Genomic DNA, 20472 nt, shown 5'->3' with positions numbered 1-20472 from the left:
TGCCGGTTTTCTCGGGCTCTGTTCAAATTGTTTCAAATAAATTTCAGTAGCGGAAACATTTATCTAAACGACTGCCAGCCAGAATCCCGTGCACACGCGTCAAGTGTCATTTTTTCAGGAGAAATTTCGAAAAAATTAAAAATAGCCAAAAAGCGAGCAACAAGTGCCATTCGGCGGAGGTGGAGATCAATTGAAGCATTCATTTTGGACTGCAACAAAGGCGAAACCTGTCACATTAACAAGATGCCCACGCTGACACCCTGCTACCCCACCTTCTGCCCTGCAATCCTCTGTCTTCCCTGCAGGCCTTATGGGCTCGCATTATGGCCCCAACAAATTCGGCTCAAACCGGGTTGCAAAAAAAGTTCACTTCGTAGTGACGCAGCTCTGAACGGGCCCCAGCGACGACGACGCGCAGCTGAGCGAGGGCGGAGCAGAGAGCCGGGCAGAGGCAGAGAGCACCCAATGGCCTCAGAGATGCGGAGCGGCTCATTCGTTGTGCGCTCGTTGAATCGCCGAGACGTTGGAGTCGCCGTCGTCGCTGTCGTTGTCGTCGCGTGTGTGCAGCAAACAAAAAAATAAAATAAGACAATAAATATTTTTTTGAGAAAAAATAAAACCTGATTTCTTTTAAAAATTGCATAAATAAGTAAAACTTTCCTCATTGTTGGGGCCAGCCGTTTATCGAAAGGGGAAGGGGGAAAGTGGCGCCCAGAAGGTTGATCCCACTTTTCCGTTCTACCTGTGTGAGTGCGAGTGTCTGTGTGTATGGGTGATTGTGATATGATATATGATATGAGAGGGCTTTAATCCATCTCAAGGGGGAGCTCCATTGACCGGACTTTGAGGATTTTCAATTACTTAGAGCGCCAGCAACTCTTCCAAAGGAATACTCATCCGCCCCAAGGTAAGTTTGAAGCTCATTTCGGATTGGAATTTGTTGATAAGTTAACTAGCTATATTAATAGCCAATTATTTAGTCACCATTATAGCCATGAATTGTTCATTAGCAGTTTTTTCTGTATCGATAAGGTAAACACACTTGAACATTACGCAAACAGAGAGACCCACCTATGGAGAAGTAAACATCTAGAACTCGAGAGCAAACAACTAGTTGTACTATAAACTGAAGTACTATAGACAGTACTATAGATAAGGTATCTATCTAATGATGGGAAAGGTTTCGTAGCGGAAGAGTGTAATTTCTTTAATGGAATACTAGATCGAGTCTAAAGATATCGGATATCTCTGTAGCTTCTATTTATTCTAGTGATCTAGTGCTCTTTTCTATTTATTTACCTCTTTTTTCATTCACTATTTGTTCAACTTTCCATTCTCTTTATACCCATACATCTTAGCCTCAACTTATCATCGTTTATTCTTTCTCCAGACATATCTCCACCTTGAATTTGCCTTATTATCCCCAGAGTCGAATAAATATAGCGCAGGTATTGGAAACAAAATATTAAATTAATGCGCAAAATGTAGTTATCCAGCACTCATATAGAGATTCCCATTCCTAGGCTAATTCCCATCCCTCATCCGCGTTGGTATTTTGTTTGCATCTTGATAGGCTCGGACAGAGCCCAGCGTAGAGATAAGGTTCTCCGGTCGCTCAGTTTCTCTTTTGATTTTAGCCTACTACCATGCATTTTTTTTATCTTTCCGATAAGATATGGCCAGGGACACACATACCATATATTTGTGGGGTATATGGAAGTCTTGCTCTAGTTTTTGGCTTTGGTAGGCTCTCGTTTGGGTTGGTTGTTTGGTCACCGTTGGCATGCAAGGAGGCAATCAGTGGGTGCTTCCCTGCAGGATCAGATGTATTTGGTCAGATTAAAGGAGAAGGGACAACACATGGCAACCCAACTGGATCCACATATGGATGGAATCGCTCCATGGCCACCGCTGCCCCAGCCGGGCACAACAAGTCCACTCAAAGTTGTTTGCAGCACAACAACAGAAAACAACGGAAGCACAAACAACAACAACGCGGGGCAACCCCCAGTCCCCAAGCCAAAGGATATTACATCCACCGCCGACTGGCCAGCTGGGTGCGGCTTTAATGTCTGGCGTCATTATACCATTTATAGCCATGTAATCGATAAACCCACAGTGGCCCGAGGAAACTCCTTTCGGCCCGGCATTTCGCCATTTCATTGCCGGCTCCTCGGTCGCCATTTGTGTGCTAATTGCAGATCGAGGCTAAGTAACTGATTTGCTTATGGGGGCAAGGGATTGGGAGTCAGTGTGGGGGTGTTTACTGTACCCAAGCCAAATGGCTTGGACTCGTTAACTTTGACGTTAATTAGCTTTTGGAATTTCGCGAGGCGACGCAGTCGAACCATGTGGCAGCATGAGTTGGCATGGAATGTGGTTAGCCCTGGTAGAGAAGATCAACAAAGTAGAGGCGAGTAATTGGCAGTTTTCCCCAATGGAAATTTGTTAAAAATTTAAAACTTGAATGCAGATCTAGAGATAATCATAATAATAGAATACAGAGAGGAAATTATGTACAAAATATGGATACATATATGAAATAACTATCTGTATCTTTAATAACATATTTCAAATCGCAATCTCTTACAGTTCCAGCAATAAATACCAATCAAGCAATCATCAGTTTTTCTTTTTCTTTAGTTTCTGTGGGGTTTCCTTTCCGCTCCGTCCACAAAACAAAAAAACGCAACATATTTCACAGTTGGTAAATATTTTCTATGCGTATTTGCAACGCTCCAAAAAGCCCAATAAGAGGCAGGCTGGCAAATGCTTTTCTATTGCTTTCAGCAAGACATTTGCATAAGGCTACAGATATGCACACAGATACTATTTAGGGGATACATGTATGCATGGGTAGAGCTGCAATTAACATCAAACACGGGCGGTGTACAGAAAAATACTTATTGACAGAGTCGCGTCCGTTCTCTGATTTGAAATTGAGATCCGGCGAACGGAACAGAACAAGATTCTGTGTGTAACCTTCGCACGACTAGTCGACTCTACTCTCGACTCTCGAGTCGAGTGACGTGCTGTCGAGTTCTAAGCAAACCCCGTGCGACGGGACGGGGCTTAGATGATTACCGAATGACATCAGCACTGGGAACAAAGCAGAGTCTCCAAAGTGTGACTTCAACCTGTTCGAGTACGGCTACGGGATTTTTTATAGGTGCTGCTCTTTATGGCTTTCTTCTTCAACGGATCAAGCGAAAGCCTGTTGCCTCAATTATAGTATTATAATCTACCCATAATGATCTCCCCCTCATAATGATGATCTAACAGGTGGGAACTGCGGTTAATCGGTTTCGGGTACTGTGAATGGATCATGTTCGCGTTAATTGTGCGGTTTGTGGGGGGAAGGGGAAGTATGCTGACAATTTGCCCGACAATGCAATGAAAAACAACTTTAATTGATACAATTGAAAGTCAATGTTCACATTGATTGGTTAACACCATTAGCATTTGATTTTCTAATGCACATTCTATGCAAATACTGGAAAAAGGGAATATCTATCAAGTCTCCTAAGCATACCCTTTCTAAGTACTCAAGCCCTCGAATCGCCTTTATCTGTGGACCCAGTCGATTCCTTTGGGCATATCCATAACAAATAAAAACGAGGGGGAACGTTGTGAGTTGCTGCGGACACCGCAACTCTACAGTTATACCCGATACTTAGTCAGTATGGCTCTCCTCCGGCAGACGCCGCTAATATTAAACGACACGACAAAGAGTGCATGCGAGAGAGACAGAAAATCAGTCTGAGCGTGACGTCGGGCGCTGCGTAGCCAGTGCAAATTGATTTCTTGCTTTTGGCTACAAAAATGATCCGATATGATCCAGATTGAGCAGTCTGATAGATATGGTCATTATCTATTATTCTGCGTTTTTAGTTTTCTCGAATCTGCAATATTGTGGATGCAACAGATTTTCGTCCTTTGTGGTGCGGAAGGGGGTGGGGCGAAATTCTGAGATATTTGTTTTATAGTGAGATCTAACAGAAGTGCGGATACCAAATTGGGTTACTCTAGCCTTAACAGTCTCTGAGATTTGTGGATGCCCCAGATTTTCGTCCTTTGCGGGGGCGGAAGGGGGTGTGGCGAAATTTGGACACGAAACGGTCAAGGTCCGATATCACAGGAGTGTGGATACCAAATTTGGTTGCTCTGGCTCTTATAGGTTCTGAGATCCTTGAACTCATATTTTGCAATTGGCAAAGCCGACCATGAAACCTGTGTGTTAGAGAGAGACAGAGCGAGAAAGACTGAAATTGTTTTCTTGATTCTGGCTATAATAATTATACGATCTGGTTGAGATCTTACATTCTAGAACATATAGTCATCCTCTACGATTCTGCGTTTTTGGTTTTATCGTATCTTTAAAAATGTGGATGCCACAGATTTTCGTCCTTTGTGGGGGCGGAAGTGGGCGGGGCGAAGTTTTGAAATATTTTTGTAGCAGTGACATATCACAGAAGTCTGGATACAAAACATCGTTGCTCTAGCTCTTATAGTCTTTGAGCACTAGGCGCTGAAGGGGACGGACGGACGGACAGACGGACGGACGGACAGACGGACAGACAGACATGGCTCAATCGACTCGGCTATTGATGCTGATCAAGAATATATATACTTTATGGGGTCGGAAACGATTCCTTCTGGACGTTACACACATCCACTTTTACCACAAATCTAATATACCCCAATACTCATTTTGAGTATCGGGTATAAAAAGAAGCCAAGCAACAGACAAGAGACATTGACATATTCTTGTCAATTTCCATTTGCAGTCAGCAGCGTCGACTAAACTAAATCAATCTTAATTAAATTTAAAAAAACCAAAAGAGGAATGTCAGCTTAACTTTTGGCAAAAATCAGCCACAAAACAAAGACAAAGCAGAATTAAATAGAATTCGAGCTGCAATTGAAACGAAAAAGTAATAAAACTAGGCTCGACTTATATGCTATATTCATAGGGCAGATAAATATACTCGCAGCTTGACATAAATCGGGCGTTCCGCCTTAGCCATGTCGGTTTTTACAAGTTTCCGATAATAAATAATAAATATTCGTACGAGCAAAAACTACGAGTATTCCATTGTCACTCTCCAGCTGCCTGGTTGGCTGTCTGACTGATTTAGATTGTAATGGCCCATCTGCATATATGGCCTAAATGGTCTCCAGTGGGGGGCATATGACCCACTTCCCTCGGCTTAATGTGCCAGCAGCCCACACTTGAGTTTCCTCCTTTTCTGCCTCTCTGTCTGCCATGGAATTTCCTTGACATTGAACCACATTTAGTGGCAAAGCAAAGCCCGAACACAATGCTTATTTTATAGAATGAATTCCAAAGTCAAATATCCATTCAGTTTGTGCAAAACGCAATTTATATATATGTAGATGAATTTCATTGTCTGGCTCGAAACCAGTTTTCAAAACATTTACTGTGTTCCAGCCGAAATCGCAAAGTCACTCTCTTGTTAGGATGAGATGAGTTCTTCGATCAGCAAATTTGTCATTGACGGATAGCTGTTTCTTAATTTTATATTATTTTCAAATTAAAGTACGAATTTACGAGTAATGCGCGAAGTTTCCTTTAAGCGGCAACGGCTAAAAGCTAGCCGTCGAGTGCAAAATAAAGCTTTTGCTTAAGCTTTGAAACTACGCTACGGTCAGTGTTGCTGTGCTTCAAGTTTGCTGATATTTTTGGATGAAAAACTCCTACGTTTTTGATTCAAGCGATTTATTTAAACAACTAAACTAACGTTTTTAAGTAATGAGCAATGTTTGTATTTCGTTGTAGAGGAACGGCAGTCCTCTATTTTCTTCTTTTGACTGGAAAAAAATACTCCAAGCTCGTAGTGATTCATGACATACCCCTAAAAGATATGTTTTAATTGATTTCAATCTACTATAAATGATCTAATTCAATTTCGCTCAACATTCAATTCGTTGTGGGCCACTCACAAATCGATTCGCCTCCGACCACAAATCGCGCCAATGAACTGAAATGATTTCACTACAGCAGAGGAGGGACGGATGACGGATGGGAGTGGAGTGGAGACGACTGGAAGAAATAGAACTTAATTAGTGGAAAATACGACGCACCGATGTTGTTGATATGTGAAGAGAGAGAGGATGGGGAGAAGCTATAAGAGCTATAGAGAGGGGCCATCTATATGATGATTCGATTCTGATACACTAGCGCAATATATTTAGAAGATTCCATCATAAGAAAGGAAGTGCTCTCAAAGAGAAGACAGAAGTGGGAACTTCTAGAGTTCACCTGAGGTTAATTCTGAATGGATAAGGTATTGGGTTGCTCTATAATTTTATCTGTAAATATATTAGCTTGGAGTATATAATACCACGTATAATATAAACTACATGTTTCGAAGTACAAAAGAATTCTTAAATCAGAATGCTTTTCAGTAGAATATCATATTAAAGACTGATAGGTTTGTTGGACTTCCTGTCAGGTTTCTTACATTTTTCCTCCTAATTTCTTTCAGTGCATAGGAAATATTAAATTTTAAGTTCACTTTTTTTTGCCTTGTTTTTGTGCTTGTGTCATGTCGCCGCCTTGCCATCCATACAACACATCATCTAGATTCGAGAAGTTTGACTATTTATGCGCACGCGCCCCTTTTTTTGTCCCGAGGGGTCTGCCGTGAAAAGCGTGAAAATCGGTAGAGCGAGATAGATGCATCGTGCACATGTATGTACATATGTATGAACCATATGTATATGCAACTGCAACATATCTTCTATTTTCGGCTGCGCTCTCAGAGCGTGACAATTATAAGAGATTATCAGGATGTTGAGGGCAAGTCAGAGTCGAGACGCGTGGGCGACCACAAACGATGCCGCCCACAACCCCGGGCGCCTCTCCCTACGACTACTACTGACTATATCTTTTTTATATATCTGCGGCAAATTTCATGAGCTACCTAATAGACTCTCTAAAGAGTTCTGTCCTCATCAGTTCAGCCAAATGTGTCGCCTCCAACTCCCCTCCCAGCTGTTTATTTATGTAATCCGCCTGCAACACCAAATGTTGCTGAGCTCGCCAAATGTTGCTGCTGCCGTTGTCACATGCAACTCCGATGGCGGTTACCTTTTTTGGCGAACTTATGCAACTTATGCAAGTAAGTTGATGTTTCTTTGGAGTGCCATAAGTGGACATAATTACATATTATTGTACATATGTACATACTTACTACACCCAGTACCAGTCGTGGACCCAATTCCCACTGGCCAGGAAACGATCCACTTTGATGTCTAGTCTTTAGGCTGATTGACTGATGGCCCGAAAGGAAGTCGCGCCAAAGACTAATTCAATTTAGAAAATCGAATATATTCAAATGGGGGGAATTGGCAGTCATTCTGCCCGATTTCAGAGTGGAATGAATTACGGTCTAAGCAGCCAAGGGTTCAGCAACATTTGGCGGCGGAACGGGCGGCAGTGTTGGCGACGGCTTTAAATAAATCAGCCGTAAAGACAAGACAAACAAGAAAGGAAGTCCAAAGACGAATTCCGAAGCTGTTGATACTCTTACATATATAAACTCGCAATGTCAGCTATAAGATATACATATGTAGTGCCTTTAAACCTTCAACAGACAGATAGGCATAACTGTATTGACATGATGTGCTATATTGATCAAGATATACCATAATTTATGATTTCATCTCTTTGTGGCAAATATCTGCTCAAAACCACAACACCCTCACCAAGCGAATATCAAGAGAAGGGGAAACAGACAACCCAGAGCAGAAATGGAGGGAATAAGTTGGAAAAGAATGGTGGCCTTTGTTGCTGGTAGCAGCTACACCCACACCCACCCACCCACACCGCAGCTAAAGCCAAAACTGGAGTGCAACTATTTTTAATTCCATGCAAAATGTGCACGGTAACATGTTGCCGGCACGTCGCACAGTGGATATCAGGTGGCCAAAATCAAAAATCCTATGAGCGGCTTGGATAATACGAATAATATTCAGATTCACGCATATGATAAGTCTTTCAGAGATTTTAAAAATTCAAATTTCCAGGAAATTTAATTTAGGTAATATGGACACTTAAAGTTCACCAATCTACGATTTGTGTTTTAGAGCGACATATGTACGTATTTATGTGTCGCAACTACGAAGGAAAAACATCCAAAATAGCCCCGCCATAAGTATGGTCCAAAGTATGATTTTTAACGCCAAAAGGTCCAAAGGCCCACTGTGCGGGCAGCTTGTTGCTTGCGAGAGCTTAATGTTGCTGGCGGGCTGGCGGCGATGTTGCTGCCGCTCAAAATTGAACCAGACGCCGGCGCAAGAAGAAGTCCAATTGGAAAGAGCGAAAAGGTGCGGAGCGCGGAAAATGTGAAATGTGTTTAAAAATAACGAAGTATCGGGAAAGTGAATAATCATCAGAGACGCGCGTACTCCAAATTTTGAGGAAGATGAGCAAGAAAATGTGGAACAAGATCTTTAAATCAAAGTCGCAGAAGCCTCAGCCACTGGCCAAAATCAATAAGCGGCACAGTAGGGGCATCTACGAGGAGTACCAGCAACTCAACGATTTGCTGGTCAGCGAAAAAGCTTAACTAAATTTCTGCAATCAAAGGGAAAACGAAAACTAAAATGGAAATGGCTGTGGAAATGGCAGCATTAACGTATTTGAACAGCAGCCGCTGAAGAGTTCTTTCAACTCGTTGCAGCTTACTGAGGCGCAACAATCACTGCCGCAACAGCAACAGCAGCATCAGCAGCAACAGCTGTCCACATTTTCGCGCGTCCGCAATACGTTTTCCCTCAAACGCAACAGCAACGGCAGCAGCAGCAGCAGCAATAAAGGCAAGAAAAATCTGCCCAATGCCAAGTCAAGTGAGTCGGACACACCTCCAGGTGTGGGCGCAGCAACGCCCACTGAACCTGGAACAACAACAGCAGCAGCAACTAACAATAACAATCAACTGCAACGCATTCTGATTGTTGTCAATAAGATCGACGTGTTGTCCACTAATCATCCAACTAACAATCATTTGCATGCCAAACCATCAGAAACAGCAACAGCCCCAGCAATTAAGCCAAGTAATTTTCAATGCAAATTATCAACTAATACACAAATGCTAAATGAACCGTTTTAGTTTCTACAAAATTGACCAAGTGAAAGCGCTAAGTGGGGGGGAAAATGTAAATGCTGGAACAGCTGCTTAATCTGCTTCATAGAATCCAATGCCAAGACGACCTTTTCATTGACTCCTTCTAGTACTCGTATTCTTATCAATTCCGAATGATGTCACCTCCCGTTTGACCAAATACTCGTAATGAAAGCGAAATTGAAAATCTGAATGATTTACTGAGAACTAAGAGAGGACGGGGCCCTTTCATTAGGTTCCCACTGTTTTGGTTCATGGGAAGCATCGCCAAGTGTCAAACAGTTGGAAGTTCAAAGTGTGGCCAAGAACTGGAATGAGAAAACCGTTTGAATTATGCTTTACCTTATTGCACATCAGAAAACAACACATTTATTGGCCTGATGTCTTAAGTGGCTTATAGAGCTTGCCCAACAGCGGACCGACAACAGCTGCAACGAAAAGACCCATGAAAGACTATGGAAAATGCTTGGAACCGACTAGACGCGGACTAGTGGATGGAATGGATGTGGATAGGGAATCGTTTGATTATGAAAGAAGGAACAGACACATATATAGTCTATTGGAAATTGCATTCATCACTCAGTTGTAGGGCTTTCAACTTTTGATCTAGTAAACTCCTGACCATCTGAAATCACTTGGCCGAATCATTGCCATCCATTCTCTATTCTCTCCATGCAGTCAGATCTGCTCAGGCTCCCATTGGACAGGGATGCTGTTATTATTATAGATCTCAAGTGGGAAGAGTGGATTCATATAATGCAGCAGTGGATTTGATTCTGTTGCATTCTGCGGGCGTCATTAGCACCGACACGGGCCAGAGCAGTCGTGTGCAACGGCTCTTTGCTGGTTTGGGAAAAGAATGCGTAACATAAAACTTTGCATTGATTTCAATCGAAACGAGAGAAGCTGTCCCCGCGAAGGGGGAGGAGGGAGGACTCCCAAGATGTTGCGGAAATTTCTGCTCCCCTTGTCTCATGCGTGCCGTTGATTGATGTAATCTTTGCTGGCAGCCAGTCGTGGGTGCTCCGCTGGCCTCGCATTGTAATAGGATTGCCGCTGTCTGGCAGTAGCTGCCATCATTGATGGTCTTTTTTGCTTACCCCATAATGTGATGTTAATTATTAGTTTTTAATGCCCACACACAACCGAGAAAGATTTTTTCACAATTAAAACTAAATAATGGTGTAAACACTGCTTAGTTATCGATCACTGATATCTCCATGATTTGAAAATCGAAATCGAAATATTGGCTTGCAACCGCGAAAATATACATACATACATATATTTACATATATATACATATTTTGTGAATATACAGCATATACAAAACATTGTCAAAGTGCTCGCAGAAACACAATTGATTTCTTACATTATCTATTTCCATATAACCGCACCACGCAGCCACATTCAACACGGAGGCCGAGTTGGAAGCGCCCGAATGCGGGCAGGAGGAGGAGCCCTCTTCGCCGCCGCTCACCCGAGGACTGCCGCTGCCCGTGCCCGAGATAGTGGCCATCAACCCCAGCGATCTGACGCCCTGTCCGTGCTGCAGCCGCACCTTCAACTTGAATGCCCTGCGCAAGCATGTCGTCGTCTGCGAGAAGATCTCAAAGAAGCGCAATACCTTTGATTCCTCGCGCCAGCGCCGCGAGGGCACAGCACTTTCCACGTATGTCCTTCCCAAAAACTTTGGCCTGCCCAATGCTGAGAAGGTGTCTGGAGTTCACACCCCCACCGCTGGGAGTCGGGATCCCGTAGGCACAGGATCCACAATACCAACAGACGTGAGTACATCTGCCAATCAATCGAGCCATCGCTCAACTCCTTCTCTCTCTCTCTTTCTCTTTTTCTCTTCTGGATGCTGTTGCATATTCAGAGTGTGGGCTCTCCTCTGCCCATTCGTCGCAACTTCCGTGCGTAGAGCAGGGGGCACAGCAACAGGAACAGGAGGTGCTGCAACATCGCCCGCAGGCGACCCAAACCATGTACCAGCCCGCGATCGCTCGCTGGCCAAGCGCATCAAGGGTGTGGCCTCCGAGCACTGTCCCCACTGCGAGCGGAACTTCAACGGCATTCGACCGGCATGTGGAGTGGTGCAAGGAGAAGGCGATTCAGGCCACCATAAAGCTGACCAACACCCAGGAGACGTCGAAAGCAAAGGAACGGCTGGACGCCAGGAAGCATACAGGCCGCCCAATCTCAAGTAAGCCTGGTTTTCGATGACATGTCCTTCGACATATGTATTCTTGTTTGACACTAGTAACACACTTGCCACAAACCCAGACACTACCAATTTATTATTCCAATTATTTTTTCTGTTTGCCGTTTCAATTTCCACTCGCAATGAATAATTATAGGACGAAGCGCTCGATCAACCGGAACAAGTACTCCGGCAAACACGAGGATCTGCTGGACGCCGGCGACATGACGTCCCCCAAGCAGAGCCTGATGTCGCTCCCCTCCATGACCTCGGCCGTGCACAGTGATAAGTGAGTACCAAGGGATAGATATAGTTATAGATATAGAAGCTAAAGATACTTAGATACACCTAACCCAATCGCTCCTCTGTCGTTGCTTTGGTTGTCGTTGACTAATCCCCCGTATCCCCACCAGTATCCGTAATTGTAAACGTATCCTTGTGGTAGACAGATACTTCGTATTGCGCCTTGCGCCTCACCGTAGTGAGAGCATGTATATCCATCAGCGAACTCCACTCATGCTCCTCCCACTCAGCCCTCCTAAAGCAAATAAGCTGGCACGCCCCCAACCAAAGAACGGGACGCCCGCAGTCCGCAGCAAGGCCGAGGGAGCCAGGGCAAAAGTCACTCAAAACACAGTCACCTTGTGCGTGACCCAAGACGACGATCCACCAGCAGCACCAGCTCCGCCAAAGGAGCGCGTCCTACGCGCCAAACGCAAGCCTATCGAGACTTGTGACCGCATCACCGAAACCATGGATCGCTTGCGAAGCCAATCCAGTGGCGAAACCCTCCAGCTGGACTGTGTGGAGGCGGCACCGCTGAAGCCAGCCGCCAGGCTCCGCAAACGGATGACCAATCGGGAAAGGGTCGATGCTGCCGAGAAGGAAATGTTGCCGGCACTCAAATTCGAGGATCTCAATCGGTTGATCAAGCGAAAAGGTATAGGTTTGGGTTCTATAGTCAGATGTAGGGATATACCTTGTATATATGGGATGCCATGGGGTTCCACTGACCGTAGCGTGCAGTTTCCCAATTAACTTGGCTTACGAGTACTTGTCGGATCTAACAAGCCGGAACTTGTTCATGGTTCGTAATTAATGCGCGCCGCCGCCTCAAAAGCATTCAAAAAAGATCACCGATGCATTAAGCTCTATAAGTGGCTGTCTAGGTTCTGCTATGGTATCCAATGGATGGGTTCTTAGAGGGAGAAGTGAAGGGTAACGCGAGAGTCTCGAGATAGAAATAGAACAAATAAAAATAATATATATAGTAGTCTTGTAGAGGTTCCTATAGGATCATGGCATTTAGATTTTAGATAGAAACTTTGAGAAAATAGAACCCATTCATACCAGGATTTTTTATCGAACTATAAGCTAATTGAAGCAACCTCCCATACACCCACTCGCTACCCACGTCAGGCCCTACGACCATCGTAAAAGCAACTAAAATGGATGAAACACCGCAGGAGGTGGTTAAAGTGAAGGTGCGTTCCTCCACACCGCTAGTGCGGCAGGCGCGTCGCCGCATCCGCACACGGGAGCATTCCAGCTTGGAGTTGCGCAACTTGGAGCAATCATCGCCAACTAAGAAAGCGAACTCCATGCAGATATCGACCGAAGATGATATGGATTGCAGCCTTGTGCCTCTGTCGCGGAGACCGCGTGTTGCCTATTCCGATTACGAGGACGATTCGCCGCGAGCCGAGATCCAAATCAAAATGGAAACGACCACCACGCGAACTGTGTGCCGGCCCAAGAAGCGGACTGGCCAGGCCACCATGGAGATGAACAGTTCGTTACCCATGCGAGCCCTGCCCATGCCCCAGCTGCAGCAAAGCCTGGAGGCCCTCGGCCACACCATGAGCCATACCAAGCTGCCCAGACTGCACCTCGGCAGCGATCGGCTGCAGTTCGAGCGCGATGTCATTGAAATGGACAACGAATCGAGTGAGCTGGAATGTAGCAAGGAAAATATGATGAGGAGGTCCGCGAAGATCCTCGAACGCACGTCCAGTCTGAATAGCGGAGAGTTCCCGCAGGTCGAGCACAGCGACGTAGAAGCTTAGAGCGATCAGCGGCCTGTCACGAAGCTGCCTCTTGTGGCCAAGCAGAGCGGCAGCAGGATCAGTCGCTGCCTGGTGATGCTCGAGCAGGACGAGGATGGAAAAATGTACATCAAGGAGCTGCCTGCCAAGGACGACAGCCACTCGCTTCCCAATTCCCGCCGCGGAGGCACCTTCAAGAGGTTTGTAGCCTGCTAATCTGATTCACCCTCCTCCTCTTCCTCCTCATGCCATTTCACCCAGACGACAGCCAGGCTATGCACAGACGGGCGGGTTACCATTATAGCTTTCCCACAGAAACTTTCTACCATTTTGCGCTATTTCTCTCACTTTCCTGCATCCTTTCCAATCTCCTGCATAGCGGCCTCTGTGGAGTCAGCGTCCGCGGCGACAAGTACGATCCCATTCCTCTCGGCCAAACGTCAGCTGGAGGAGCTTTGCTCCCCCGGCACGCCGCCGGAGCAGGAGGAGGTTTCGGTTCCCCAACAGCCAAACTAACAGCCACACCAAGTCTTTCCATGACCACCTCGTTGACCAGCAAGGCACCGCCGACCACACCGAAACCCACACCTGCCTCCAACTTCCGGCGCACTTCCTCTCTGCGGGGCCCCCGGCGCACACCGCTGCTGCCTAGTCGTCCGTTGTTTGCGACCAACTATCGCCCCACCATACAGCGGGGCCTCTCCGACGAGGGTCCCATCTCCACGAACTTCCTCAAGCCGGAAGAGTACGACGAGATGCCGGTGCGCGCCTCCTGCGTCAACGACTTCCACAGTCCACGCGTGGTCCGCCGGGATACGAGTACGTCCAACCGCAAACAGATGCTGAAGCTACCGGTGGGCGTTGGCGCTGCCAGCGAGACCACAGCTCAGGCACTGCCCGGGCGTAACGTGGCCAAGACCGACACCCTGGCGGTGTTCCTTAAATACGAACACGAGCTGGAAGAGCTGAATGCCAAGGCAGCGGAGGTGGCAGCCGCCAGTCAGCTGACAAGCAAGGAGCTCAAGGATAAGAGCAACAACCTGAGCAAGCAGAGCTCGGCCAAGAACCTGACCACGTCCAGCAATCCCGGCCAGCTGCCGCCCCTGGCCCTGACAACGGTGACACCAGAATCAGCACCAGCCACAGCCCCACCCCCAGTTGCCGTGTCGGCCAAGGAGAATAACGAGAAGAGGGTGCTCAACAACTACCAGCCCATTGCCACCCCCTTGCGGCTGGAGCACATCAGCAGACCAGCGACGTCGACGCCATCAGTCCATCAGCCCGTCAGCGGTGGGGCGAACACCCTAACACCCATCAAGCTGTAGAGCATCTTCGGCTTTGGCCGTCCGGCCGCAGTGGGCGGCGGACAGTTCATCGACCCAAAGCTGATCAACGCATGCGATAATCTGCACGTGTCCAGCGGCGTAGCCTCGGATGCCAGTTCCACGCCACAGCAGCTGTCGCAGAGCCGAAGTCGGAACAGCTCTCAGTCGACCATCACCTACGAGCGACGTCAGTCCGGAGAGGCCAGGAATCTGCTGAAGCGAAAGATGCGCTTGGGACGCAATCAGTTTCTGTACGATGCCTCGCCGGAGGATGCCGATGCCTCGTCGGGGTGCTCCGCCGACGATGAGGCCAATCGGTCCTCAATGGAGTACGACGAGCAGTGCTGGCAGCAGCAGCAGAAGGAACTGCTGGCCAATCCACTGCCCCTGGTCATGCCGATGGGCAACATGCCCACCTTCGACGACTTTGACTTTGAGGAGTTTCTCTCCTCATTCGAGAACGAGAATGACGACGAGCAGTTCCCGCTGTTCAAAGATTGTCGCGAATTCCTGCTGAATCGCACGACGAGCAGGCAACGCTCGTTCCATAAAGCGACTTCGACCCCACAACAGACCACTACAGCCACACTGAGACCGGCCACCACCAGTAGCATCCTTCAGCCCAAGTCACAGCCCACTAAAGACCCTTACACCCACAGATCCAACTCGAATAGTTCGAATAGCAAGGGAGGCGAGAAATTGCAGATGCAGATGCAGCGCCAGCAATCGAATGCATCCAGTGCTAGCAGCCACGACGAAAAGATGCAGCAGATGCCAGTGCAGATGGTGGGGAAGAGGCCAGTCGAGGATCAGCAGAAGCGGGAGATCTTCATCAGCATCGAGACGGAGACAAATGCCCACGGCCGTTCCCCAATTTCACCCGACTCCCTGCGCCACATGGTGGGCAACTCACAGACGCCCATCGACGTGCTGCACATCGAGAATGGCAACGAGCCGGAGCACGCTCGGTTCAGAAAGATCAGCGATACAGAGGACGCCTATGTCGACGCCCAGGGCGGGCCTGAGGATCGGGCCAGCCAGTTGGCTGGCAATGCCAACAGACTGGCCCTATTATCGAGCGACTCCGTCCAGGTCAATAACGCTAAAAATCTGATCCAGCAATCCAGAGCGAGTTTCGGCAACTGGGCGAGGATGCCGGCGCCTCAATCCGTACCCTGTTCATCAGAAGACCCGAAGAGCAGGGTACGCAATTCCCCTTGCTGTACGCAAGGGAATTGGATCCGGAGCCAGTGCAACAGCTTCAGCAGCAGGAGCAGCATCAGTTGAAGGCCAGCTCCCCCTTGACACCCTCAGCATCAGCGGATTCCGACGAGCTAAGCAGTCGCGATGGTTATCCCATGTCCTCGTCCCACTCGTCTCGTCGCGGCGCTAGCTCCAAGCTAAGCTCCGACTCTGCCTATGGCAGGTGAGTAATCTGCCATGATGACTTTCATTGAATAATTTGTCTTGCATTTCTATTGCAGCACCAACTCCCCCTACAGCCTGTCGCGACAGCGGTCCGGCGACCTACAACCGGGTACACCACGCGACCAGAATCTGCTGCGTCCGCACACGGCCAGTGCCAAGCTGCCGAGCGCCATGACTGATGTCTCGACCCAGGCGCACACTGCCTATGGCACTCTCAAGGCACGTCAGAGGCTTTATGGCGGCGGCGGCGGCGCTATCAATAGCATTGGCAATGGCAATACCGACGGAGCAGAATCCTCCAGTGGATCGGAGCACTCTCTGACAATGTCCACGCAGCAGCCGCAGGATCAACAGAAGCACAATAGACCAGATAGCAACTACAACTACCAGCAGCAGCAACAGCAGGTGCAATCCCAGCCAGTATATAACAACAACAACAATGGGCAGGCGTCGCTGACTCCAACCACATCGCAGCATTCCCTGCTGAGCTGTAACTCCGCGTCCAGCCTAAGTTCGAGTATGAAGTTGTCCAAGTTCTGCCACGAGTGTGGCGGCAGGTTCATCATCGAGCACGCCAAGTTCTGCATGGAGTGCGGCGTGCGGCGAATGATACTCTAATCTCGGGTCTTAACCCCACGTAGATATTGTTGTACCCCATCCCCCACTCACAAAATCACATCGAAACACACTCACCCTGATGATGGATGCTGGTGACGAAGAGCGTCGCCTCCTGGGGTCGGGGTCTTTTATAAGTGTATACCAAATGTAGTTACTCACACGCAATCGAGGCAGCTAAGGAGAGCGTTTGATATGTCCTACACACAGAACAATAATAATATTTAATATATATATTTTATTATAAACCAAAAATGCGAACACAAATTTTTATATCGAACGAACGGAGACAGTCATTGCAGAAGAAGTTCATTAAATTGAGGTTTCTCTAATTAACTTTGCATTTCTCGTTAAGTGCACATTTCTCCGACTCAAAACAAATGTAAACCATTAATCACTTTAAAAAAGTAAAATTGTTGATTAACAAAGACTGAACGAATTTATACGAAAGGCGATGGACAAAAAAATTAAATGAATGACAGGCTCCTCCGCAAGCAAGATCGTAACTATTTTTAAACATTTTTCGAAAACTAACGCAGCAACTCCATTGTATTGTATTCTTTATAATCTGATTACTAATTATATAGAGACACTGCTTAAATATATATACTCTAAATGATAATGCTTACACAATTGCATCTGACTATCAATCCGGTTGAGCGTACCAAACGACATCCATTCATGGGAACTACTCATCCGGTCCGAGGAATTTCTCAAATAATACCTATTATTTTCCTTTCGTTTACAGTGCAATAAATGGAGCGCTTATTACAGCTCTTAAAGACCGCAAGAGCAAGAGCAGCCCACTGTTACAGATAGACAAATAATACAAATAAAATTTAAAAAAAAAATTAAAGTAAATGGTTACAAACAGATGCGTACTTTAGGAATGTTCTAGGCAGTCTCTGCGTCTTGCACATATAATTATCAGGGTACGGCAGCCGTTAGTCCTAGTTTATATCTCTAGAAGATTTTGTTCGATTTAGATTAGGGAAGAGCGTAGCTCTATGATATATTTAAAGCATTCATCATGGCACAGATGGCGGTGGAGATTTTATCTGTAAAATAGGTGGTATAGCAAAATAAATCCAAGACTGTAGTTTAAGCACTTACCCATTTCTGGGATCACTTGATTGGCTTTAACTAAGGCTTTTTTCGGATTTGCAGTGTTCACATTTTTGCCATCTTCCAAATCGCTTATAGCCACATGTTTTACCACGAAGTGCAATGAATCTCTCTTTTTGAAGAGATACGTTTGATGTTGGATGCACTCATCAATGATGAACTTGAAGTCGGGATGATGGCGAAGAGTGACGGGATTACCAATCAGTATGAGCAGCGCATTGGGCCGCGAAATGAGCACATTGATGCGACGCGGGTTACGCATGAACCCCATATAGCTAAACGAACGCACCAGAGTGGCAATGATGATGAGCTTCTCTCTGCCCTGATAGGTCTCCACGCTGCCAACTTCCACATTGCCGAGGCCCTGCCGCTTAAGCTTCCGAATGATTAGGTTGCCCTGAGACGTGTATGGAGCCACCACACCGATGTCTTCCTGCTTTACCTCTATATTTGGGCCGAGGCCATTTTTTATCAAGCGCTTGACGTGCCAGCACAGAACCTCTGCGTCCAGCGAATTGAAGGAGCTGGTGGTGTGCTCCTCGTTTTTGGTGACTCCATGTGTGGCCTGGAAGATGATGGGGAACTGGCCATTGGGCAGCACATCCCATTCAGCGGCAAGGTTGACCTGTTCGTCCGGAGCCTTTGCGATTAGCTCTCCGCCGTAGTAGAGCTCGTTAAAAAGACGCACGATCTCGGGATGTGACCGATAGTTACGACGCAGACGCACCTGAAGGGTGCGATCGAAGTTGCCGTTCTCTTTGTTCTTTTTAACACCCACAATGCCCATAATAGTCTCCGGCTCGGTGGAAGCTCCAGCCTCGTCGATGAATATGTGGGTGAAAAAGTCACCAAAGCCATCGTTAGCCAGGCGGCCGACAGTAACCAATGTGGCCACGATGATGGTATACGTAATCACATTACGCACTCGTAGATGCTTGAACAAATGGTCCGAGCAATTGGAGTTATTCAGCAGCAAGGGCGGCACCAATTTCAGTACCTTCTTTTCCCTTAAAAACATGAGCCGAAAGTTTCCTTCGATATACTCGCACAGTTTCATGGCAATCGTGTCGCAGGCCGAGTTCGAACCGGCTGTTACAAGGATGCGGCTTTGCGGTCGTCGAAGGCGCACCTGTAGAATGGCCTCCACAATGGTAGTGGTCTTGCCAGTGCCTGAATGGATAGAAGGTGTGAATTGTGTACGACTGTGGCTAGCATACCTGATGCTTACCTGGTGGTCCGAACACTATAAATGGAGCTTTGGGATTGGGTCCAGCCACAATCGTCTGCACCGCCTCCAACTGTTCTTCATTATCGCCTATGGTCTCGTTCAGCAGCGAAATATGTGCTGGAGGAGCTTGCGGGGGCGGCGGTTGGATTTGCATCAAAGATGGAAGATTGCAGTCATGCAATGAAATCTTCGAGGTTTCTATCATTGTGGTTAGCCAATTCGGAAAGGGAAAGAGGTAACGACGGAGACCTGGCATCTCCGGGAGCATATTGACAGCGCGGTACATAAAGCGAAACGGAATACGCGTGGAGCGGAGAATTACATGAAAGCGTTGCGACTGCAACACATTGTCGTCTGGAAGTTTTCCCCTACTGAACTTGAAGTGAACACTGGTGCGGCAGACCTGTTCCACACTGGCCACATGGCGGCGCATCTGATCTTTAAAAGGCATTTGCTCATGCGGATGTGGAAACAGGGCCGATATGAGCTCCTTTGGTAGCGGCGAGGCCATTAAACTGCACTTGGGTATCAAGACAACCTCATCGATTCCCGGGGACACCACTTCCTCGGCATTAACAGAATCGCTAGCAGAGAGAGCGACACGAAATGCATTTATATGTACTTTATGAACCGCCACATCCGGCTCGATGAGCTGCGAGTACAGCTTCATTGTAGTCACATCCTCGATAGTAAGCAGAGTCAGCATCACCGAGGACGCATTGTAAAACTCCAACTTCTCGGTGCTCAAATAATGCGCAAAGATGGCGTCATTGTCGGTCAAATCGTCGTCCATAAAATTGTTTGTCTGGGCCTGCAGCATTTTCGCATTGGGCTCGTAGTACGGCGATCGCGCGTAAAGCCCGATGACCTGCAAAAATGTAATGGAAAACAGTAAAATGCACTCCCTGGTACTCCTCACCTACCCGTTCTGTATCCCGATTCCCGGCATAGTTTCTCCGGCATTCGTTCCGTTTAATGGTTCCGATTTCGCTAGCTGTACCGTTTGTTTTAACCAAAAATCCACCTCGGTGCCTATATGCGACAGCTGCCGATCTAACTATAATTTGAAATTCATTATTAGCGAACTTCCACTAGTTGTGCTGCATGCTCACTTACAAGTTGCAGATTCATTCCTCTTGCGTGCATGCGTGTTGATGCCACTAAAAACAAGAATACACAAGTAAAAACAGGGACTGCGCGATAAGCATTCAGTAAAAAAAAGTTCCGTTAACTCTTAGCTCTGTCTGGTAGCTCTGCTCTGCGATTACCCAGTCGATAGTATCGAGGGCCGTTTGTTTGATCTCCTGTTGATTAACTTAACCCATTGTAGACCATTGGGTATTAAATGCACTCCAAG

The 20472-nt window shown here is 47.0% G+C and overlaps 1 protein-coding gene and 1 pseudogene across 1 annotated transcript; one reads left to right on the top strand and one right to left on the bottom strand.

Moving 5' to 3' along the window:
* The first annotated feature begins 8435 nt into the window (after window positions 1-8435).
* On the top strand, window positions 8436-17390 carry LOC117191971 (annotated as a pseudogene).
* LOC117190450 (putative helicase mov-10-B.2) lies at window positions 16986-20349 on the bottom strand (the record flags this gene model as incomplete). Its single annotated transcript, XM_033395523.1, has 5 exons — window positions 16986-17820; window positions 17876-19057; window positions 19116-19983; window positions 20039-20172; window positions 20232-20349. Coding segments are annotated over 5 exons (2355 nt in total), but the record flags the coding sequence as incomplete, so codon positions are not given.
* Window positions 20350-20472: the final 123 nt, after the last annotated feature.

Source organism: Drosophila miranda, assembly GCF_003369915.1.
Source record: "Drosophila miranda strain MSH22 chromosome Y unlocalized genomic scaffold, D.miranda_PacBio2.1 Contig_Y1_pilon, whole genome shotgun sequence".
Taxonomy (NCBI): Eukaryota; Metazoa; Arthropoda; class Insecta; order Diptera; family Drosophilidae; genus Drosophila; species Drosophila miranda.
The sequence above is the reverse complement of the archived record's forward strand: the minus strand, read 5'-3'. Positions and strand labels throughout refer to the sequence as shown.